Here is a 24,943-nt window from a genome sequence, read left to right on the forward strand (position 1 = left end):
TCTCTGCACCTCAGCTGCCTACTTATAAAATGAGGACCACAGTACATGCCTGTGGTGGAGACTCAGAGACTCTGCCCCAAATGTCATTCCCCACTTCATTTCTGAATAACAAACCCCTCTGTGTACACCACTTTCTTAAAGCTGGACATAAAAAGTTTCCCAGCTAGAAACTCCAAATACTGTCTTCTTTTAGAGCCTGGTTGTGCTCACATGAATCAACCTTGACTGATGGGTATGAGCAGAAGTGATAGACATAATTTCTGCAGTACTTACAATTTAAAGAAAAGCTGACAGCCTGACAACTTGTCTCCTTTTTTCTCCTTTCCTATGCTGGAGAGTAAATGTGGTCACAATCCTGGCACGATTACACAGGTAAGAACACCATGCTTAGGGAATGGTGAGGCAGTGACGTAAAGGAACCTGGATCTCTGAGTGACCTCATGGAACAACCCTATCGGTATGGCAGGACTTGACTATTACAGGAGAAACAGACTCCTGTAGAACTTAAGGTGCTATATTTTAGTAAGTCAGTATTTGTAAAGTGCTCGGTCACATATGGAACACCACACAAGTAATGGTTATTATTACTAATACATTACTTTGTATTCTAGCAGTTGGCAATTCTACTTAATGTCTTAGCATCAGCATCTTAGAACAAAGACATAAGCAGCAATTGTGTAATCTAAACAATGTGTTACACACATTTATCTAGACAATAAGGGGAGGGGAAACATTTCTTGAATGCATATGTGCTATATGACTTCTGAAGTTGCTCCAAGAGTCTACAGAGATAAGGAAACAGGCTAAGTGTAGATATATTCCTTGAGGTTACCCTAGACTAAAATGACTTGGGCTTGTTCCCCCGACAGAACACTCTGCCCCTCTGACCAAATGCAAGTTAGCTGGGGAGTCAAGTCAGTGACAAGTCCTCTGAGTCAGTGACAAGTCCTACTCACATAGATGTTCGGTACTTGATGTCATCCTTTTCAGCCAGCTCTTCACAGGTAAGGCCATTATGTTCTTTCCAGAGTCCCTGACACTTCCTACAGGTCTCCTGGGGAAAAAGGACAGAGATAAAGGCAGCTTCTGGTGAGTGCAGGCCATACAAACTCCCATTCAACAAAAGGTGTGAAACATGCTTCATGGGGCTTGGAATCTCCCGGAGGCCCTCCCTCCCTGTCAGCAGGGCTATTTCTAAAGTCATCTCTCAGAAGAAAGAGTTAAACAGCATCAGAAGAAGGCAGGAGGACAGTGTTCCTTCTTAATCTAAAGAAAGTGTGCTCCCACCACCTAGTTTGTGTAAGTTTTCTGAAATGCAGCAGGACACCTGGAAATACCATAAGAGAGATTCTTGGGTCTTTTTTTTTTTTGTTGTTATTAAATATTTATTTTTTAGTTGTAGTTGGACACAATACCTTTATTTTATTTATTTATTTTTATGTGGTTCTGAGGATCGAACCCAGGGCCTCATACATTCTAAACAAGTGTTCTACAGCTGAGCCACAACCCCAGCCCCAGATTCTTGAGTCTTTAAAAATAAAATGCTGCTGAGCTGCTTAAAGGTGGGGTCTGTCTGGGTCTTAATCTCCCCAATCCCTATGTCCAGTCCTCTGGCATGGGACTGAGGAAAAGTCTAGATTAGGATCATCAGTGCCCTAAGGAAGACATTCTCTCTACCATGCATCACTCATAAATATGGATGTCATACCATAAATGAAATTAAACAAATAAAAATTTAAAAAAAATCATCATCCTTTAATATAGGATTCTTCACAGTTTATAAAACCCACAGTATTTTAGTTAGTTTTTTCATTGCTATGACCAAAAGACCTAACAAGAACAATATAGAGGAGGGAAAGTTTATTTGGGGCTCATGGTTTCAGTTTACAGATGGCTTTTGGGGGATGGAGTAGAATGTTAAGATTTAGATATGAGGTGTTCCCCCAAAAGCTCATGCATGAGACAAGGCAAGGAAGTTCAGAGGTTAAATGATTGGGTTATGAGAGCCTAGACCTAACCAGTTCATTAATCCACTAATATGGATTAAATGGACTGTAACTGTAGACAGGTAAGGAGTAGCTAGAGGAGGTGGGTCACTGTGGGTGTGCCATTGGGGTTTATATTTTGTCCCTGGTGAGCAGAGAGCTCTCCCTGCTTCTTTGTTGCCAAGTCCTGAGCTGTTTCCCTATGATATAACCTTCTGCAATGATGTTCTGTGTCATTTCTGGCCCAAAGCTACGGAGTCAGGCATGTATGGACTGAGCGCTCTGAAACTCTGAGCCCCAAATAACCTTTTTCTTCTCTACATTATTCTTGCCGGGTCTTCTGGTCACAATGATGAAAGAGCTGACTAAAACACATACCAATAACAAGAACTTGCTGGTGTGGAGGTGTATGCCTGTAATCCCAGCCTCCTGGGAATCTGGGGCAGAAGGGATGGTAAATTCATGGCCAACCTGGGCAACTGAGAGAGACCCTGTCTCAAAGTTGGCTGGAGATGTAGCACAGTGGTAAAGTGCTTGCCTAACATACAAAAGGCTCTGGATTAGATTCCCTGTACTGCAAAACAAAAAATAAAACAAAAGCAAAACAACCCCCCTCCCCACTCAAAACAATAGTAAAACTCCAAAGACCATGGACATAAATGGAAATTCCAATCCTAATAAGTACAGTGGAGGAAAAGAGTGTGATTGGCTTTGTCTAGGGATCTGACCTAGTCTGGGAGATAGGGAAGGATTTAAGAAGTGAAGTCTGAGATTTGAAAAATGAGTCAGTGATACCTAGATGGACTGGTGAGAATAGGAGAGCCTGCCAGGCAGAGGACAGCAGCAACAGATGTTAGTTAGCAGGCAAAGCGGGGCAAATGAGTTCCTGTAGCTAACTGCAAGCTGTGCACTCTACCATTAAGCTACATTTCAGATCTTCTTATTTTTATTTTGAGATAGAGTCTTGCTAAGTTGCCCAGGCTGGACTTGAAATTGTGATTTTCCTGACTCAGTCTCAGGAGTTGCTGGAATTTTAGACTTGAGTCACTGTGTCCAGCAGGGTTAGATAATTCTGGATGGAAAAAAAAATTGTAAGGAGGAAAGAGTGGAAGTGCAAGAGACGGGAGCTAGCATGGTCATCCAGGAAAGGGACAAAAGAAGCCCAGACCAGGGAGATGGGTAAGGAAGTGAAGAGAAGGGGATCTACTTGGGAGAAACTGAGTAAGCAAGATGGCGGGCTTGAGTATGGGGAGTGGGTGCCAAGGATGAGGACTTAGCTCTTAGTTTATGCAACCAAAGATAACAGCAACCCTGAGCTTTGGATGGAGAGATATAGGTGTGAAGATCCTAAGTCTGACCTGGATGGTGATGACAGCGGGGACCACTGGGTCACACCATGGGGATATGAGGTAGGGGGTCTGGGTAAATATTTACCATTTAGGAGTAGGCAGTAGAGATATGCCAGAGGCCACTAGAAATGTACAAGGTTAGAGCTTCACATCAATTCTAGAAACATTCTACAGGTGAACTTTCACTTGTTACATAAAGTGAGTTTAAGGAGACTAACGAGGCAAATAACAGTACATATGGTATAGATGATTCCAGTTCCATATTAGAAAGGTGGTAGTGGTGGCTGCAGGGAAGATCTGTGATGCAATCTGTCTGTAAGGATACCCAAGGAACAGGCAATGCTGATAGCTCTTGAGTGGCTACAAGGCAGGGGCAAGATTTTACTGTAGATCTTTAGTACTCTTTGAATTTTATTATCTGTTTGTCTGTCTTATCTATCCATCCATCCACCCACCCATCAATCCACATATCTATCTTATCTAAAAAATAAATAAAATTTAAAGAGAGAAATATGAAATGGATGGCTCAGGAAGTTGAGAACCTTCACACTCTTTAGTGGGATGTTGAAAAATCTCCAATCAATGGGGTGGGATGAAGTGGGGTTAGAGATGAGCTCATGGGAGTCTGTACTTCAATGCCATTGCTTCCAAGGGACATGGATATTCTTTGGTTCATTACTTGCATCCTGTGCAGTAAATACACTAAATCAGCAGTGTGCTTAATTATTACCTACTAAAATGTATAGCAGCACAAAATTGTTTTTAAAAGAACTTATGCCTGACTATTCCAGGAAATTAGCTGAAAAACAACAGCTGGAGAATAGATGAGCTGGTATTTGAATCCTAATTCTCCAAACAATACTGGAATAACCACCCACAGGAATAACATCTTGAAAACAATACATAGCTTTGGGGTAGTGCCACTTAGCATTCTTGGTCATTCAGTTATTCTCCTAAAAAAAGAAGCCCCATTTTCAAGGTGAGGCACAGGTTCACTAGGGCAAAATGACCTGGCTATGCTGGAGTCTGTGGTGTGAGGGTCTGAGGTGCTGGGAAGTTCTCCGTTCACATTCAATACCACAGGGGTTCTCCTTGGCTCAGTGTGTTGGTTTTCAGCTACTATACTTTTTTCTTACTGAAGGATCTGCAGATCCCAGAGAAAAAGCCCAAACTATCATTTTTTTTTTTTCCTTCCTACTGGAACTGGGGTTTGAACTCAAGGGCATTCTATCACTGAGCTATGCCCCCAATCCCGTATGTATGTATATATATAATTTTTTTTGGAGCGGGGGCATCAGGGATTGAACTCAGGGGCACTCAACCACTGAGCATTTAGAGACAGGGTCTCACTGAGTTGCTTAGTGCCTCGCTGTTGCTGAGGCTGGCTTTGAACTCTGATTCTCCTGTTTCAGCCTCCCAAGCTGCTGGGATTATAGGTGTGTACCACCACGCCCAGCTTGCTATATATTTTAATTTTGAGACAAGGTCTTGCTAAGTTGCCCAGGCTGATCTTGATCTTGAAATCATCCTGCCTTAGCCTCCCAAACAGCTGGGATTATAGGCATGTATCACTGCACCCAGTTGTGAACAATCATTCCTCCCCACCCCCAAATAAGTAATAACAACATTTAACTCAATGTGCTAAAATGCAAAAAACATTTTCAGCAACAAGATACAAGTAGAATCTTATCATTAATATCAACTGATTAAAAATGAGGCTGAAAGTCCAGTAAGATTTTCTACACTTGAATCTTGAAAGTCAACTTCCCTCAGAACTAATATTTAAATAATTTCAGCAGAACTGTATTAAAAAAAATGTAGCACGATTTTGAAAAAAATAAAGAATGCAAAATTAACTGGGTAACAGTATACAATGATAAACTCTAATAACAGAAAAAGATCTGAACCATCTTGCTGGGGTTGTGGCTCAGCGGTAGAGCGCTCACCTAGCATGTGCGAGGCACTGGGTTTGATCCTCAGCACTACATAAAAATAAAATAAAGGTATTGTGTCCAACTACAACTAAAAAAGAAAAAAGAAAAGAAAAAAAGATCTGAACCATCTTTTTAAGATATGGGTCGGGGGGCTGGGATTATGGCTCAGTGGCTAGAGCGCTCGCCTAGCACGGGCAGAACCCGGGTTCGATTCTCAGCACCACATAAAAATAGACTCATTGTATTGTGTCCATCTACACCTAAAAAATAATAAAGATATGGGTCGGGATTGTGGCTCAGTACCACATAAAAATAAACAAAATAAAGATATTGTGTCCATGTATAAGTAAGAAAAATTTAAAAATAAAGATATTATGTAGCTAGATACAGAAACCCACAATTAAAATACAGTGGGGAACATAGAAGGCTAGGCAAAGTTAACATTTGGTACTCTGTGTATTTTCTTTAGAATATACCTCTTTTAGTGTACATTTTGCTAAAGTGTAATTCTTTCCCCTCAAAGGCTGCTAAGCTTTCTTCCTAAACAACAAAATTAGGCAGAAGAAATCCTTCCGTAGCATGAATATAACTATGCCCTCTTCAAACTGAAGTTGGAGCACACGTACTGGTTAAAATCTGGGCAGCTACCAATCTGTGTACTTCTTGCCACCTGGGAGGGCTGCTTGTTCAGTTTATGATGCTCTTTAGTCCTCAAAATTCATCAAAATGACTGACTACATGCTCAATAGGTCTTCACTTTGCAGCATAAAGAAAACGAAATCTCCCTCCATCCATTTTCATGCCTAAATAATGTTTAATGGGCAAAGCAGAGGAGGACCTGAAGCTGCAGGTGCACTTGCCTCCTCCCAGCCCACTCTGTGCTGCTTATTCCCCAGCACTTTACCTGCTTGACCTCCAGTGAAACCTTCATCCCCACACCAGGGTACAGTGCAGTGGTTGATCCAAATCTAAAAGCTTTCTGCTTTGTCAATTCAGGAGATTGGTAAGACTGCCAATCCCCAGAGGCCTTGAGGTAAAAGAGACTGAACACAAATACTCAGTACACTTTGGGGGCCACAGGGATATGTGTTTTTAGGCCATCTATCCTCTGGGCTGTCAAAGTCACTTGTCCACGACTGGGAATGTACTCAATGGTAGAGCATTTGCCTAGCATGCATGAGGCTCTGGGTTCGATCCCCAACACTGCTAAAACAACAACAATAAAACAAAAAGTACTTGTCTTTTTTAGGCCAAATGACATATGGATACCTGCCAGAAGGTCCAGAAAGACACTAACTCTTAATACACAAACATATGCCAGAATTCAGCAAAATCAAACCCAGGTAGTCAGCAGGCTTTCCAAGGAAGGACCCCAAGCAGTCTCCTTCTCCCAGGCCAAGGGCACACACACCAGCCCTGCCCTCAGTAAGAGCACATTCATGGAGGTGGAGGCTGGATAGTTGAGCAAATCAAGTGAAGCACAATAGAGTTAAGTGAAACAGTGCATATGAACACCTAAGGGAAGGAGGGAGATGATGGTAATCTTAGGAGTTGACATCCTCACAGGGTGGAATTAAGTAAGAGTTGTGAGTATGATCACACGCCATGCCACAGGGACATTCTTTCCCTGCCCTACATCTTTTTGTGAGGTATATTTTCCAGCTCTAACAGCTTTTACAGCCAAGCATCTAACACAACGGGCTCTCAAATCTAGCATCTCAATTGTGAAACATATTCTACAGATTAGAGAGCAGGAAAGGTTTTTGTACCATTAAATAAGATTATTTAAAACGGGGGCTGTTATGTTCTACACAATTTTTCTGACATGGTGAGTAACAGTTGTGCAGATGCTGTGATCATTTAAAAAATGAGGAATGGATACAGACAGGGCAAAATGTTGGACTGAGTTTCAGAATACTCTGATGGACTGAAGAGGCTGAGACCAGAAGCAGAAAGATGATTATGAAGCAAGTGGAGAGTGCTTTTGAGAGAGATGAAGGTGAGATAGAAGGATTTCCAGGTTTCTGACCTCGGACGTGAGCTAGGTTGGGGGAAACATGAACCTGGATCTAGTAGCATAGGATGGGGAGCAGATCTGAGTGGGGGTAGGAGGCAGAGGGAGTTTGGTCCTAGATTTGGTCCTTTCTTTTCCTTTTTAAAAATTATATATATATATTTAAAGTCATAGTCGGACACAATACCTTTATTTTATTTATTTATTTTTATGTGGTGATAAGGATCGCAAGTGCTAGGCAAGCACTCTACCGCTGAGCCACAACCCCAGCCCTAGACTGGTTTTCTTATACATACACTCATTTGCACTCCCAGTGTCTGCTGGTATTTCTATCATAAGACACTTATTATTTGCAGATGCTGGGGTTGCAACAATAAACAAGTTAAACTTAGTTTCTACTTTCTTGCAGCTTCTATTCTAAAGAAGAACACAGATATTAAATAGAGCCTAGAGCTGCAACCATCACAAAATCTGGGATGTGGAAAGGCCTGTGGAGGACAAGACGTTTAAGCTGAGCCCCTAAGGGGAGCAGGAGTCAGTTAGCAATGGGGGAAGAACGAAAAGCATGGGCGAAGTTAAGGCTTTGGAGCAAGAGAAAATCAGAAGTCAGAGCACTGGAGCTCCAGCTGCAGGGGCCAAGAGGGGACGCCAGTTTAGCAAGTAGTAGGCAATGAACAGGTGACCCCCCACTGTAGGGAGGAGGTTGAAAGCCAGGTCAAGAAGGAGGGAAATATAGTGATCAGACTTACATTTCCAAAGGTCATTGTGGATGCTTCTGTGGGAGGCATGGCTAGGTGGCTACAGGATTTTATAGTAAACCCCTCTCTAAATCAAGGTCAAGTAACTTCTTAGGGACCAAGTCCTGGACTCTGCTTTTGATTTTTGGTTAGAATTCCTCAATATTCGTCCAAATAAGACCACAACCTACTTCTAGAACCCAGCTTTGTCAATACTGAACGTGGCAGGGGTGGGCAAGGCCAACAAGAAAAGGAAATGTCAATACACCTCTTTTCTTGTTACAAGAGGACCACAATTTCCCATATGACTTTACAAAAGGACTTTATTAATATTTTAATTTTAAAGTACATTGATAGTTTAGGCTTTTAGACGAGTTTCCACTGAGATCCGAGGCTCTGTGGTAGGTGCATCTTTAAGGTTCTGAGTTCACACAACTCATCCCTTTTCACTTTCTTGCCGTGCTGAAAGGGCACTTTGTATACATATCTCATTTAATGTACACAGCAACTCTGTGAGGGGGGTACTAGACCACTATGTTGAGGGCCCGTGCGCGTGCACCCCGCCCCCATGTGTGTTTGGTCTGGGGACTGAACCCACAGGTAGCTTTTATCACTAAGCTACATCCCCAGCCCTTTTCATTTTGAGAGAGGGACTTGCTTAGGGTAGCCTCAAACTTGTGATTTTCTTGCTCTAATGTTTACAAGTTGCTGAGATTACAGGTGTGTGTCACTGTGTCTGATTTGCTGTTGTATGTATGTATTTATTTATTTGGTGCTGGGAAGTGAACCCAGGGATACTTAATCACTGAGCCATATTCCCAGCCCCCCCTTTTTAAAAAATATAATATTCTAAACTCTATTAAGTTTATATTAATATTAAATATTAATATTAAATTATATTATTAAGTATAACTTCTCATTCTTCTGGTCCCTGCCCCCCACCTTTTTTTGGAACTGGGGATTGAACTCAGGGGCACTCAACCATTAAGCCACATCCCCAGCCCTATTTTGTATTTTATTTAGAGACAGGGTCTCACTGAGTTGCTTGGCACCTTGCTGTTGCTGAGGCTGGCTTTGAACCCATGATTCTCCTGCCTCAGCCTCCCAGGGTGCTGAGATCACAAGCATGCATCACCATGTCTGACTCTATAGTTACATTTTTTAAAATAATTATATATTTTTTAAGTAAATGAAAAAACAGAAAGCATAGAGAGAGTCAAATTAACCTGGCTAAGGCCACATAGCTATGGACTCAAGTCTGCCTCACTCTAATTCTGCTCATTCTTTCCCCTCTGTTCCCACTGCATGCCTGCATGGTGTTTGCTACCAAGAGCAGGTCACTGTTTACTGGAAAACCCAAGGGCACGAGGGTATGAGACAAACCCTGAGGTTACAATGGCATCTTGTGTGAGGAGACCACAGATCAACAATTGGCAAGGCTGTGTTTAAGCGAGCATCAGGGTATCAAAGGCCTGGGCACCCAGTTGCAGCTGTGCAGGACACCTGCTTCCCGAGCTTCCCAGAGAGCTGGGATGGACCCAGTGAACAGCAGGATGGGATGGTATAAACTTGAGGACGACCTTTTTTTCAGATAATGATAGGAACCTGCTAATCACACAGGGATCTCAGATTGAACAAATGTGAGGAAGTAGCTGTTCCTGCCACGTTCAGCCAGTTGCACGTCTGGCAGAGTACCAGAAGGAAGCATATTTTTAGATTTCCATTACATGTATAAACAGAGACAGGCTCAATGTGAGCTTTCCACACCACAACCAAATCACAAATATTCATTCACTCCCTCTGCCAGCCAGGTCCTGGATCCTTCCTTGTAAATAAATACTTGCCACTCACTTCTGCAAATGTGGCAAGGACTCTGAGTTCGTTAAGATGTGCAAATTACTTTGCTTGAGATTATTACTGTCACCAAACTGGGTCAATGTTCATTCAGAGTGATACTGGTGATGGAGACAATTTTGGCATTGAAAGGAAGAAAAACATTCTCATTTTCCTGCCCTTGCCCCTTCATCCAATACTACTGAGGCAAGCCCTGACCTGGCAGTTGCTGCTTTCAGCAAAGGGGTGAGTGTCTGATGTAGGCCTGCCTTCTCAAGAGTTTTCCTCCAGGCTGGTGGACCTACAAACAAGCAACGGTACACTCTGAAAACAGTGAGCAGTCTGGAGGGAACTAAAGTCAGGTGAGGGGCAAGGAATATGGACAAGGAGCACACCTTTCCATTGGTTTGTCAAGGAGGTTTTATATGCAGAGGTAGCATTCCAGCTCCATCCTGAAGGGTGCCTGGTAGAAGAGAACTCCAGGCACAGAGAAGGCAAGCAGGGTAGTGGTGTGGTGCAGGTCAGGAGAAAGAGCAACTCAGAGAATCAGCTTGCTAGCCAGCATCCAGGGCCAAGTCTGTTCACCTCTTGCTAGTATCCCACCCCCAATGACACTGGCAAGAGGTGAATACCAATGGCTGGCCTAGAATGTTATTTTTCTTCCAGCAATGCCTAATCATCAGTTCTTGTTTCAAACACCAGGGGCTCTGGGAAACCCAAATGTCCTGTAAAAGTTGGCACTCTTTCCCTGAACCTAGAGCGTTTGGCTCACACTCTATTGCAGTACTCTTAATGATATCCTGCAATCATTTGGTTGCATTACATTTCTCTAAACAGCCAAGCTCTATCCATGAGATATGCCCTGCCATCAGGGGCAGGGAGGGTTCATCTATTAAACCCCCCATCTCTCCTCAAATCCAATTGACCTGAGTGCCTATTTTGTACCACAGATATGTTGTGGTGAATAAGCTGGCAGAATTCCTGACCTTGGGGAGCTCAAAACCCACTACACTATGTCTAGGTTATCTTGGGATTTCCAAGGCCTAGCACTAGGTCTGACTCACAAAGGGCCTGGATATCTAAAAAGCGACAGCAAAACAAAGGCTGGCAAGACAAAGCACAACCTTCTCTATATAAAGAGTTACAAACACAGGAATTTCTTATTTCACACAGAGAAAAGAGCAGAGGAAACCTAGCATTCCTACTCCTTCCTTAAAGAACATTACTTCCTCCCTATAAGGCTTTCACACTTGAAAAAAATTATATAAAATACAATTAATGAGGGCTGGGGTTGTGGCTCAGCAGAGTGGTAGAGCACTTGCCTAGCACATGTGAGGCCCTGGGTTCGATTCTCAGCACCACATATAAATAAATAAAAGTCCTTTGACAACTATAAAAATATTTAAAAAAATACAATTCATGAGAAAATGAAGTTATACATGATGCTTTCAGGTTAATTTAGTAAAGTTAACCTAAGAACTCGGGCTCTGTATTTTCTGTTCTTTTCTTTGCTCTCACTCCTTCGCCTGTTGAAAGAGTTAAACTGGAAGAACAGTTATTGCCAAGTGGCTGCTGACCAAATGCTGCAGCCAGTGAAGAAAGCACTGCATATTACTTCAATTAAGATGTTCCTGTGTGCCTGTAGTCCCCACATTTTCAGGAGCCTGAGGGAGGATCACTTGAGCCCAGAAGTTGGAGGCCAGCCTGGGCAACACAGCAAGACTCCATCTTGGAAAAAAGGGTTCTTTGTGATTTCTCCTATAGCTACAAGGCGTTTAGACTAATCTCAGTTCCCTCTTGATGAAAGGAGCTTCACATATGGCAGCCCCAAGGGTATATGCATGAGGGCTGCTAGTGCAGAGGGGTCAGGATTGGAAAAGAGTAGTGAGTCTGGCTGTTGCCCTCTGTCATTCAGTACCTCCCAGAGCTCCCTATAAGACCACATCTCCACAACCCCCCAGAGAACAAGACAGTGTATCCTTCCAGGGTCCAGTTCTTAAAAGACAAACATTCTAGCACTTTTTTTTTTTTTTTTAATGGTGTCTGGTAACTAACCATCTGAGGTCCTCACATCTTTCTGAGAAACCAAGTTCTTCACGCAGGGGATTTCACTCCTTCCTCAAAGTGGACCATCTTTTCAGACTGGAGAACATCTGACTTACAAAAGCAGAAACTTCAGTCTGGGTGTGGTAAGGATAGAGCACTGTGAAACATTAACAAAGACCCTGAGGAAAGAACTACTTTGGGGGATGATTTCATATTCTCAAATATTCTTTGATTTTCATATACACATACACTAAAATTTCAAATGTGTACACTGTATGCTCACCCACCATTTCTACACACAGAAGCAGGCTTTGACAAAAGAGTTATCTCTAAGCCTTATTCCTGCAGATTAGAAAGTCAAGCACTTCTTTCCCATAGATCTACTAGGTTTAGATTAATAGGTGGTTTCTGTGTTAATGCTGCCCTCTAGGGACAAAAGTTATAAAAGCACTTTGATCTACCTCCCTGTGCTAGGAGAGGACAAGGCTGTAGCTATATCATAGCCAAAGCTGCCTGCTTTTTACTGTATAGTGGAACCAGGGCTTCTAAGATAAAGTGGGAGGTGAAGTCTTTTTGAAATAAATGAAAGTTCAGTTTTGCTTTTGTCAGATCAGCTACCAAAGCACTAATTCCCTAATAGCAGTCATTCAAACACTGAAAACCATTCTCTCTAAGGCCCTGTAACAGATCACTGGTCATATCATGGGCAATGCAGCAAGCAGACATTGACACAGAAATTCAAAAAACAAAAATCTGAGTTCCTCACTAAGTCCTGCTCTGGGGAATAAAGCAAACACAACCAAACCCTTGATATGCCAGGAAGTTACACTGGGGTGGGGATGGGGCGACAATGTGTTAAATCAGTAAAATACATAGTTAAGACATAATTATGAGTACTAAGGTGAGAAACACCAGAAGGAAGGTCAGGGCTGGGGGGTGGGGAGAAGTCACCAGTTCACAGGAGGAGGGAGATCAGGGAAGGCCCCTTTGAGGTGTATTTAAGACTTAAGAAAGGTGAGGCAGTGAGCCTTGTGATGTATGGGGGAAAGAATTCCAGGCAAGGAGGGAGGTGGGAGACTAGTCAGAGGTACAAATAGGGCTGTATGGGTGCAAAGCTGTCTGAGTCTGGCAGGAGACAAAGGGCCTAAATGGTACATGGAGTAGGCAGGGGGTAAAGAAAAGTCTCCCCACAAAGCTTCTGAATAATCAATAAAGAACCCAGATCTGCTGGCTCCCCTTTCAAATGGCACTCTCAGGCCTCTAAGGCTTGCCCCGACAGGATGGGGCCTTGCCCGCCTCCATGCCACACTCAGGGGTTCAGATCCCACAGCCATGAAAGGGCAGGAGGGCAGAGGCAGGAACCAGCAGAAGTGCTGGTTCCAGGACGCAAGTGCAATTTTAGCTGTAGCAGGCCATTTGACTCAGCCTCTTCCAAAGGCATCTGCTTACCACAGATACTCCATACAACAACAGGAGTTTGTGGGACCCAAAGTCACTAGAGCCAGGATTTCTGAACTTTGAACTGCAACTCCTGGAGTGCTGTGAAATCATTTTCACAGATTATGACCAGTAGTTTTTTTTTTTTTTTAATAGAAAAACAGAAAATACTAGCATGCACTTTGCATTCTACATGTCAAATATCTGCTTTATAAAAAAAAAAAAAATCAATGCTTCAGCTGGTCATACATTTATGTATGGACTGATTTTATTGCAATTTATATTTTACACTGTAGGTCAAAGACAAAAAAGTTCAAAAGCCATTACCTCAGGATTCAATTGTTTAAAAACCAGAGGCCCTTCCCCCCACCTCCAAAAGAAGCTCACTCTTGTACTAGGAATTCCCAGGGATCTCTGTGAGGAACTGAAAAAAAGCTCATCTCTGACTACGCTGGTGGTGCCACTGCTGGGGAGGAATGAGGTGTGAGCATCAGGCAGAACAGTGCAGGAGCAAGTAACAGAGTGGGAAGTGGTGGGGCTAATAATAGGTACTGCAAACTCAAAATAAACATTTCTATTACTTGGGCAGAGACAAGCCCAAGCAGATCTTGTCTTTGCTCACCCCCTGGAATATATGTGGGCTTCCCAGAGTTCTCTGGAAACCTTGGCCTAGTGGGAGCAGCCAGCAAACCCAGCTTGCTCCTGCTTAGAACTTCACTGTCATCATGCCCCAGAAGAGGGGCTGAAGATTCCTCCCCAGGCTCAGGTGGATGATGGCTGGCCTTAATATGGCCTGGACTAGGTGTGGGGGGGTGGAAACCATGGAGGTCTGTGCATGGGGTAGAAAGCAGGAAGTAAATATTTCATTGAGGGCCTGTCAGCAGAAGTGCTGGTTCCAGGACGCAAGTGCAATTTCAGCTGTGGCAGGCCATTTGACTCTAGCCCTACAGGGTATTCTGTGAAGATGGCAGTGGTGATTAACACAGTCAGGGTCAGAAAGATAAGAGGCAGGCTGAAAACCTTAGGGTTGATGGCACCTCTTGAGGGACATCAGATAGAACATCTCAAAAGATTTATGACTCAGGCCTTTTCCCTCATAAATGGAAGTTTCCTAGGAGGCACTGTGGGGCAGCTTCAGCAGTCAGTTGCTTCAGGAGGCACCCTGCAGCCAGGCACTGAATGAGCACAAGACACCCACAGATGCCTTCCACCAAGTAGAGGGTCCCCAAAAGTAAATAATTAGAATGAGATGAGAATCTGTTACAAAGTAGACTCAAGAGTGTGGTGCACAGGTCAGTGAGGTGCTGGGACTGGGGGGCATTCCTAGAAACTGAGCTGTCTCAAATGGCTAAGAGAAGACAACGGAAGTGGACACTTTCCCATTTGTGGGTCAAGAAAGGATGTGTCACACAAGTTCCCCAAAGCACATAAGGGCAAAACAATTGAAAAGAGTAGTTTTTACTCTAAAAAGGACACCATATAAAGCTGTCCTAGAAGATATTTGGAACATCTGAAACAGGAACAGGATTAATAATCACCTAGAACAGGCAACTGGTAAAAATCAGAAAGTACACAAAAAAATCTAATAGAAAAATGGGTGAAAGATGTGAAGGCAGGTTGTAGGGGGAAATGTGCACCCTTAACAGTTTTCAGAGAACATGAGAACATTTACATAAATCAGCAGCCTGTCAGAAATTAGAAAGCCAGTCTATATCAAGAGCTGGTGAGGCTGTATATTAAAGGAACCATTGTGCAGAGCTGGAGAAAGTGTCAACTGCCTCGTACCCCAGCCCTGGGTCAGTTTCTGAGAATAGGTGGATGAGGAGATTACTCCCAGTGATTTGAGGCTTGGTCTGTGACAATTAAGAGGAAGTTCGGGGTGCATGAACAGGAGAAAACAGAAATACGTGCTGTGTATACTAAATACTCCTGTGCACACCAGGAACAGATTAAGAAAATACAGATATTAAAAAAAGTAAAAAATGGGAATAGAATGTAGAAGAAACCCATACAAAATGTTCTATTCTTAAGATACATATATCCAAGTATATACGGAATATTAAAAGTGGTGAATAGGGGGAGTGACATAGAAGTGGGGTTAGAAATTTGAAGAGGAGAACAATACAGGAGTCTTGCAGGGACACAACTGACAGCATGCCCTGGGAAGAATAGTGATTAACTCAGATTTGTGGGCCTGGCATTCCAGCCTCCATCCCAAGACTAAGCAAACTGCTCAGATAACCTGGCTCAATCATCTGTCACTGCCCTCATTCTCTCAAGAATTTAAAAGCAGGTGGGTGAATACCGGGGTACAGCTTTTACTAATACTTTTTTTTTTTGGTACTGGGATTGAACCCAGGGGCACTCAAACACTGAGCCACATCTCCAGTCCTATTCTGTATTTTATTTAGAGACATGGTCTCAATGAGTTGCTTAGTGTTTCACTTTTGCTGAGGGTGGCGTTGTACTTGCCATCTTCCTACCTCAGCCTCCTGAGCCGCTGGGATTACAGATGTGCTCCACCGCAACCAGCTCATTAACACTTCCCATCTAGTTGGCTTTGGGGATCTGTTTCACAGACTATCTACAAATGACTCAACTTTAGAATACACTTTAGCACATACTAAGGAAGATGGGTCATGCTAACTAGTTTTAAGAGGATCTTTTGAAATTATGATGCTGGGTTACATATGCTTCTGTTTCTTATAATATCTATGGCTCATAGATATTATAGGTCACGACTGTTCATGTGGGACACAATTCTTATAATCCAATCTTTCCCCAGTGACTCATGGCTATGGTCTCAGTGTGTACCAACACCTCCTCTGAGCTGACTTTGGGAAGCTGCTGGAGTCCCCCAGGATACAGACAGACCATTCCTACACTCAATGTCCCCAGGCTGCTGGGCTTCTGAAGTGTGTTCTAGCCTGTCTTCTGCTTTAAGTGGTCTCTGTGCTGCTCGTCTATGCCTGCCCCCAGCACTCCTGCTTTCTCCCCATCTATCTTAAAACCCAGAGAGCTGAGCATTTCAGAACTAGTCTACAATGAGAACAAACTGATTGGAAGGAAAGTTGTAGATTCACACCACAGACTTTGAGGTTAACTATTTTGGAGGCTTCAAAGGCTGTTTGTTTAGCTCTTGTCTAGTGTGGAGAGTGACAAAGGCAGCAGTGAGAAATTTCTCTAAAAAAATGATGTCTGCAAAAACATTTCTGGCTTGACCTTGGTGGCCCTTTCCCAGTCTACCTGTCTCCACATGGCCCTAACTGGTGAGGGGAGGCGTACTCATTGCTGCAGTCTGCAGGGACACTGGGTCAGTCCTGTCACTTCCTGTGCAGATTCTCTTAGGGTGCATTTTTCAGCCCAGAGAGAGCAACATGTATAGACCAACACCAGTCTCTAGTTGGGGAAGAAGAGGAAGAAAAGGTCAACACCTTCCCAAGGGACAAGCCTCTCTCTGGTGAGGGTGTGCAATTCGTCAACAGTCTTTCTCACAGCACCCAACCTACATGTCAATGTGATCTTGGATTTGGTGTTCTGATGTTGTCAGGCTCCTCCTAATTTCTTTGGGTTCATGGTTTGTGAGTAGTTGTCACTGTGATTTTAAGAAGTACCTTACTGTTAAAACTAAATGACATCAAACTAAGATCCCAAACAGTAAGATTTAAACAAAAGACATCGAGATGTATAGTATCCAGACTGCAGCAGCCGAAGCCATCTGTATTCATTCACATTTGATGAAACAGAGCACCAGGCTTGGACATTTGCTCACATACAAGGAAACCAGAAGAGTCCACAAAGCAACCCCTGATCATTGCCAACTGTAGCCTAATGCTAATTCTACTCAATATCTCAGCTTTTCACAATGGCCCTCACCCTGACTCATATCATGGTTTTTCTTGAAACCATGACAGTGTCTACACTTATATTTCATGTGGTGGGTCTAGGGAGGTATAAGTTGAAATATCTTTTAGCTTATGCACCAGGCAGGGAGTTGGGGTAGTCTTGGCAGGTAGAAAGCAGTTAAAGCACAGGCTTGAATGAGATCATCAGGGTGGTGGGGACAGATGCAAAGGGGTACAGGACAGGGCCCCTGAGTGCTCCAGGAGGGGTATCTAGGGATAAAGAGGAACAATGTGGGAATTTCCATTTTTGAGAAACCAGTCTCTACTACCTCAGAGCAAAGCCTTCCAAGGAAGGGGGCATGACCCTTGTCCTTGGAAAAACCCACAGAGCACTCCTAAGCACATACCCACCCTGCTGAATTGTTTGTCTACAAATAGGGCGCCAAGTGTCCCTGACTCAGTTAGGCTAGGTGAGGACCCACAGCAACCCCCCCCTAGCAACCACCAATCAGCATGAGACAGGGAAAATACTTGGGATGCCAGATGACCCCCCAGTAGTTTATGGTGGTTGATAACATGTTGGTAAACCATGTAGTTTAGCACATACACCCCTCGTGGCCTAAACCAATCAGTTCAAAGGAATCCCTCTTTTGTACTAACCAATCACCCCTACCCAACTTGTTCCCACCACTGAATGTGCTAATCAATGTTAAGAGTTGTTTGACTTTCCCAGTTATAGAATGATTTGCTGTGTGATGTTGTGACGCATAGAGTATCCCCCCCAAACCTATAAAATCTCACTGGACAAAGGACCAGGACTCACTCCCTGGGACTGCTGCGGTTGTGAGTCCAGGCTCGAGCTTGCAATAAAGACTCTTGTGTGATTGCATCAGATTTGGCTCCTGGAGGTCTTTTGGGGTCCCATGAATCTGGCATTACAATTTTTGTAGTCCTAGAGTATAACAAATCTAAAGCTCTCTTAGTGTTAGGATTCCTGGAACCAACAGAGAGGGAGAGGGAGAGAGAACTGGCTTATCTATGAGCCTCATTCAACCACAAGAAAACACTCTGATACTTCTTGGATTGAATTCTGTGATCACTGACAGAGTTAGAATTGCAACACGAGTTAGAATTGCAACATTCAGGGGCTGGGACTGTGGCTCAGCGGTAGAGTGCTCACCTAGCATGTGTGAGGCCCTGGGTTTGATCCTTACCACCACATAAAAATAAACAAACATATTTTGTCCTATTACAACTAAAAAAAATATTTAAAAAAATTTGCAATATTCATGGAAACAAAACTATAAGATGCACTTTCCTGGAATCACAAACTTCAGCTCTAACATAAGAAAAGAAACTCCTAGGTACACAACTGACTGGTCATGTATCAATGCTATCCTTTCAGCACACTTGGACTTCCATACGTTTTTATTTCTGACAATGTCTTTAAAGGGGAATACAGCTTCCACATAGTTGTAAAACCAGTACTTAGAGTTCATATGACCATTTTAAGACTGGATAGCAACATTTGAAAAACCTGGAAGGGGGCTGGGAGCATGAGAGCCAAGTGCCAGGAGACATGTCCTTCACCTCATTTATCTTCAGAGGGTGCTCTCTGCCTCTCCTTTTGTGACGCCCTCCACACACTGCCTTTCCCCACTTCCTGACGACATTGGTCCCATCCTGCTCTCTCTAGTGACATCCTTTCTCCTTCAGAAATGGGCTTTAGGACTTGGGAGAGGCTACCTAGGCATTGCCCTGGCTATCTACTTACTGTCCCTTCCCCTGAATGTGACACTCCCCCCCACTTTCTTGGAGCTCCTCCAGAAAATGGAGATTCTTTAATTTTCCTTTCCATATGGTTCTCTGAGACAGACACACAGACATGTCTTGCAGGATATATTTTACTGTTTACCACTTTGTGTCCAACTAAAAAAAAAAAAAAAATCTTAAAAAAATAACATAGAAAGGACGTTAGTTTTTGGAAACTGCCCTCTTTTTATGCAGTCATGGTTTCAGGTGTACTTTGGGTTGCTAACAGGGGAGTCCCATTGGATTTCCTTCCACTTTTATTTTTAAAGTTTACCCTGTCTCCCTAGCTGTTGTGCTAACTCCTTCTGAGAGAAAAGACAACAGAAGATGTGGTAGAAAGAGCTCAGGCTTCACAGAAGGAGACAAGCTGAATTTCAGTGCCTCGGCTTCACTACTTGCTGGGCAGGTTCTTTGACCTTTTCTTAAGCTTCAGACTCCAGCAGTGCATTGTGAAAAACCACGCTCCGGTCTGGACTCGGCAGGCTGACCATCTGAACACTGACCTTGCCTCTGTACCTGTTGCCACTGTTTTTAACTCCCTGACAATTAGGGTATCTAATTGTCTGATGTTCTTTGTGGCTTATTTTCTGTACATTTGTGTAGTGCTTATCTGGGTATATGCCTGCCTCCCTCCCCCATAAAGTTTACAGGGAAAATTCTATGCTGACATCATCCACTTAAAATATTTACTAAGCTCCCACTGGGGTCTGAGCAGAGTTGTGGGTGTTGGTCAGCAACACTTCAAGTTGCCAAAATCATGTGCTCTATGCTTCAAATGTTGGAACACCTTTCAAGAGGAAGGCCTATACCTGATCACGCATAACCTTCACATGACCACAGAGCTCTTTTCCTTGGCACTTGGCCTATTCTCTGCTCCACCTTTTCTGCAGTGAGGGCTACAGTCAGCTCAGGGGGGGGGGGGGAAAGAGTGAAGAGGACCACACACTTGCAAAACATTACAGAGTGCCTTTCATTCAAGACTTTTTCCCCACTTCTTCACATAATGAGGACAGGGGGTCTATACCATTTCCCAGGAAAAGGAAAAGAACAGACAAAGGTAAAGCAAATGCAAGGCTGTAATCACCTCTGATCCATTTGGAAATTCAATGATTGTGTGCTGGTATCAAGAGAGGTACACAAAAAGGCCATGAACTTTTGAGCAAGTAGCATGGCTGAAGGATATTTAGACAGTTCCTTTCTCTGGACTTCTGCCAGAGGCAGAGCTGACACTTCACAGTGCACCTGCTCATGGGCTCATCATTTTCCTGGAGAAAAGCCACCCTCCTGGTGTGAATGCAAAGGTGGGCTCTCCACCTGGCATTCTTTTTTTTTTTATTTTTTTAGAGACAGGGTCTCACTCAGTTGCTTAGTGCCTTGCCATGGCTGAAATTGGCCTCCTAAGCTGCTGGGATTATAGGCATGCGCCACCGCACCTGGTTCCAGCTGCTGTGTGTGTGTGTGCATATATATGTAAAAAAAAAAAAAAAAAAAAAAATATATATATATATATATATATATAAAAATATAAGTTGTCGTTGGACACAATACCTTTATTTATTTATTTTTTTTGCTTACTCTTCTGTGGTGCTGAGGATTGAACCTCACACGTGCTAGGTGATATGCTAGGCAAGCACTGTATCGCTGAGCCACAATCCCTGCACCCCACCTGCCAATGTTGCTAGTGAAACGTGAGCAAAAGTGAAGCTGCTATTGAAGGCAGGAGACATAAACTGAGGATGACAGACAAGGGAAGAAAAGTGGCAACTTGACATAGGGAATGATAAGAAATTGAAGTGGAGGTTCCTTGCCATGGAACAATGGTCACTAGCCCTTACAGTGAACATGTTAGTAAACAGCTGAAGACATAAAAAACCCTTCCAGTGCCTTTTCCCCTAATTTCTCCCAGTTTGCATGCTTTGGAATTCCAGTTATGGTGTCAGTATATTCTTCAAATTTCTGCTGTGGGAAATACTAGAATACTATTTGGCCAGTTTGCGCCACCTATCTGATGTCTGTGGACACTACAGCTCTTATGCCCCTACTCATAGTCCTATATATATGCAGTTGGAAATTAGTCTTCATACCAAGAAATATGAGTGGTTCAATAATGATCTTTATTTCTGTGGGATTTAATACTATAAAATAATAATCACAGTATCATAAACATCAGAAGATAAATTTCAACATGGGCAAGTGGCTGGAGATGGCTTGCTCCCCAGTCACCTAGTCTCTTGCTACTCAGAAGACGAGCAACTTGGTCTTCACCTGGGAGCTTGACAGAAATCTATAATGTCTGGCTCCACCCCCAACCCCCGACTTACTAATGAGAACTAAACTTTTGACAAGATTTCTTAAGTGATAATGACACACAATTAAAAAAAAGTTTGAGAAGCCCTGACTTCTTTTTATGCAAGTCTTGTTTTTGTTGATTCTTTGGCAATTCTATGCAGAAAAGCTGGATTCTTCAGAAAGCCAAGTTTTGCTACTGACAATCACAGGGAATCTGACGTATTCATTGTCCATTCTTGTCAATGTGGCTAAAAGGACTGGCAGAGTTTATGTAATGCTCACAAAATCATCACTCCATCATGCTTCAAGTGAGAGATCCAACAGGTTTAACAACAAGAGACCAAAAAGGTGCTGCAGAGTGAGGTGATAAAGACTGCTTGTTTGTATATCAAGACCTAAATTTAGCTGGGTATGGTGGTGCATGCCTGTACCCAGCAGCTTGGGAGGCTGAGGCAGGAGGATTGTGAGTTCCAAGCTAGTCTCAGCAACTTAACGAGACCCTGTCTCAAAATAAAAAAATAAAAAGGGCTGGGGATGTGGCTTAGTGGTAAAGCACCCCTAGGTTTAATCTATGGTACCAAAACAAAAACAAAACCAAACCCTAAACTTCATACCAAATCCACTTAATAGTCACTGAAAATGAGACTGTAGATAGCTTATCTTGAGATGCATGCTCACTCAGACCTCTGCCCAAAATAGGACTATTAAGGTAGTATATAGTCTACTTGTAACCAAGACACTGTGAATTCCAGTTATGGTGTCATTATACTTCAAATTTTTGCTGTGGGAAATACCAGAATACTATTTGGCCAGTTTGCTGCCTAACTGTAGATGTCTGTGGACACTACAGTTCTTATGCCCCTACTCATAGGCCCATATATCCAGTTGGAAATTAGTCTCCATACCAAGAAATATGGGTGGTTAAATAATCATCTTTATTTCTGAGGGATATATATGTATTTTTTCTTACTCTTCTTGGTGCTGAGGATTGAACCTAGTGCCTCACACATGCTAGGCAATATGGCAGGTGAGTGTTCTATCGCTGAGCCACAATCCCAGACTGCTCTGCTCCTCACCTGCAAAGGATGACTCAGTTATACACAAGGCAGACTATTCCAAGGCCATGTTGAGAAGCTGTGAAGAGGAAACACCCAGAAGCAAGGGAGGGTACTGAACTAATTGATGAAGACAGATCAGATCATTCTCTTTTCTTTCTGCTTGTTCTTGGATTTTTTTTTTTTTTTGGGGGGGGGGTGGGTACAGTCAGTTAAGTATGACAAACCTTAGGACATTCCACCATCTCACAGCAGTTGTGATTAGAGGGAAAGTAATCAGTGGCACCCCCCCCCCCGCTACTCTGACTTCTAAGTATGCTTGATCCCCACCCCATTTGTTCATTAGTTTCTTCATGTTCAACAACCCACAGTGACCTTTCTCGAAGTCAAAGTGCTCAACTGAGATGGTGGAACTGGGTCTCTTAACAGTATGTGGCATATGTGACTTCCCTCTCCCCTTTCTGAGGCTTAATTTACAACCTGGATTCTCACTTCCAGTTCTGTGGCTGACCGGAGGAACGTGAATGCTGGCCATATAAGGATTCTGTATACTCATTCTCAGGGGTGAGGGTCTTGACTGGGAGGTAGGACTGAGGATTACCAAATGGGAATCATCTTGGCCCTCCCTGAGAAGTGCTAAAAGTGATTCTTGAAAACTATGTGGAGAGCTATCAAATGGCAGGATGCTCTGGTGTTTGCTAGTATCTTTGTTTTCATTCTTACATTTTTTCCTTACAGCAACACAGATGGGCAACAGGATAAAATGTCATGAGAAGCAATGTCTCTCTCTTGTCAGGCTTTAAACTGCAATCTACTTTGGCTCAGTGGCATGGCTCTGTATGTCCATATGAAGTGATTAAGGCCAGTAGGGAGGATTGGTATCCTTATGAAAAGAGGAAATTTGGACCACGGAGGTGCACATGAGAAAAGACCAGGTGAGGACACAGCAAGAAGATGCGCCAGCCAAAGAGAAAGGCCCAGGAGAAACCAATCCTTTCAGAGATGTAAGAAAAGAAATGTTGGGGCTGGGGATGTGGCTCAAGCGGTAGCGCGCTCGCCTGGCATGCGTGCGGCCCGGGTTTGATCCTCAGCACCACATACAAACAAAGATGTTGTGTCCGCCGAAAACTAAAAAATAAATATTAAAAATTCTCTCTCTCCCTCTCCCTCCCTCCCTCCCTCTCTCACTCTATCTTTAAAAAAAAAAATGAATAAAGGTATTGTGTCCAACTAAAAAAGAAATTAAAAAAAAAAAAAAAAAAAAAAAAACAAGAAAAGAAATGTTTCTGCCTGCAGATTGCAGTTGGTATTTTGTCAGGGCAGGCCAAGCAGGCTCTGACAACATCTTTGATGATAATGTAGCAGCAAAGGGTGGTGAGTACAGAGAGACTGGGCTTTCCTGCATATGCTACCCTCTTCTAACTTTACTCGATGGGGATGCTAAGTCATGATTCGTAGGGACAGATGAAAAATAGGCTGTAGAGGCTGTGACTAAGTCCCAGAAAAGCAATTGATTTTCCATCTAGAAAAGCACACACTTCCTGGAAGCAGCTGCCCCTAAAATACAGGTTTACTCTAAGGAAACCCAATCTATAAAATGACAAGTTGGAGGGTTATGTTTGTTAAATTTAACAAAAAGAAACAAAGCAACTAGTCTTTAGAATAAAATCACACACATGATATAGTACTTGGGAGTATGAAGTATGAAGACGCATTCTACTGATGAATTTCAACAGGAGTTGGCCTCTGATCATGTTCTGGGAACAAAGAGAGGTTTCCAGAGTTCACAGAATATATGTCGAATTAGAGAGAGAGAATTTTTTTAATATTTATTTTTTAGTATTCGGCGGACACAACATCTTCATTTGTATGTGGTGCTGAGGATCGAACCCGGGCCGCATGCATGCCAGGCGAGCGCGCTACCACTTGAGCCACATTTCCAGCCCCTATATGTCAAATTAAATCTGCATCCACCTTTCTATATTCTCTTGCTGGTACTTACAAACAAATAGCCATGACACTTAGGTTTGATCAATTCAATCTTTTCAATAAGTATTTACTAAATAAGGCAGACACTGTTGAGAAATGGAAACGGAGTCATAGACAAGACAATCTCTGCTTTTCAGTAGACTAGTCTAGACTGGGAATGTAACATACCCGAATGGAAGGCAGGTAACATAAACTTAGTTAACTCTTAACAGCTAAGCACAGTGATCCACAATTGCCAGACAGAGAAAACAGTCAGTTTGCCAGTTTTTTAATTTAAGAGAAGTCAGATATTGGGAATTTTATAATGAATCTGATTTTATGTATTACAGCTAACTAAAATACCATTTATACTGTCAGTGAGGATCAAATATACCTAGATATGTCCTGGTGTGTTTGTTTGTGTTGGTGGGGCCAGTTTATAACTTCTGGGTGTATACTTTATAGATCAGGTCTGTGGCTGGGCACAGTTGGTGAAAAAGACTGGTATGAAGTAAAGTTTATAAGCTTAATTGAAGTTAAGTGTACACATGTACCCACTGACTGGCAGGACCAGATGGACCCTGCTGTGGTCCTCATCTCCCCCCACCCACACTGAATTGTTCCTTCAACATCAAGAGA

At 43.0% G+C, this 24,943-nt stretch overlaps 1 protein-coding gene across 4 annotated transcripts in view; it reads right to left on the bottom strand.

The window, feature by feature from the left end:
- Rnf216 (ring finger protein 216) overlaps positions 1–24,943 on the bottom strand; it is a 136,934-nt gene that overhangs the window by 22,746 nt on the left and 89,245 nt on the right. For all 4 annotated transcript variants that reach the window (XM_027956219.2, XM_027956218.2, XM_071605783.1 and 1 more), the window contains one exon: positions 957–1,054. In XM_027956219.2, coding sequence (XP_027812020.2) covers positions 957–1,054 — 98 coding nt within the window. The remainder of the gene's footprint in view (positions 1–956; positions 1,055–24,943) is intronic.

Source organism: Marmota flaviventris, chromosome 19 (assembly GCF_047511675.1).
Source record: "Marmota flaviventris isolate mMarFla1 chromosome 19, mMarFla1.hap1, whole genome shotgun sequence".
Classification (NCBI taxonomy): domain Eukaryota; kingdom Metazoa; phylum Chordata; class Mammalia; order Rodentia; family Sciuridae; genus Marmota; species Marmota flaviventris.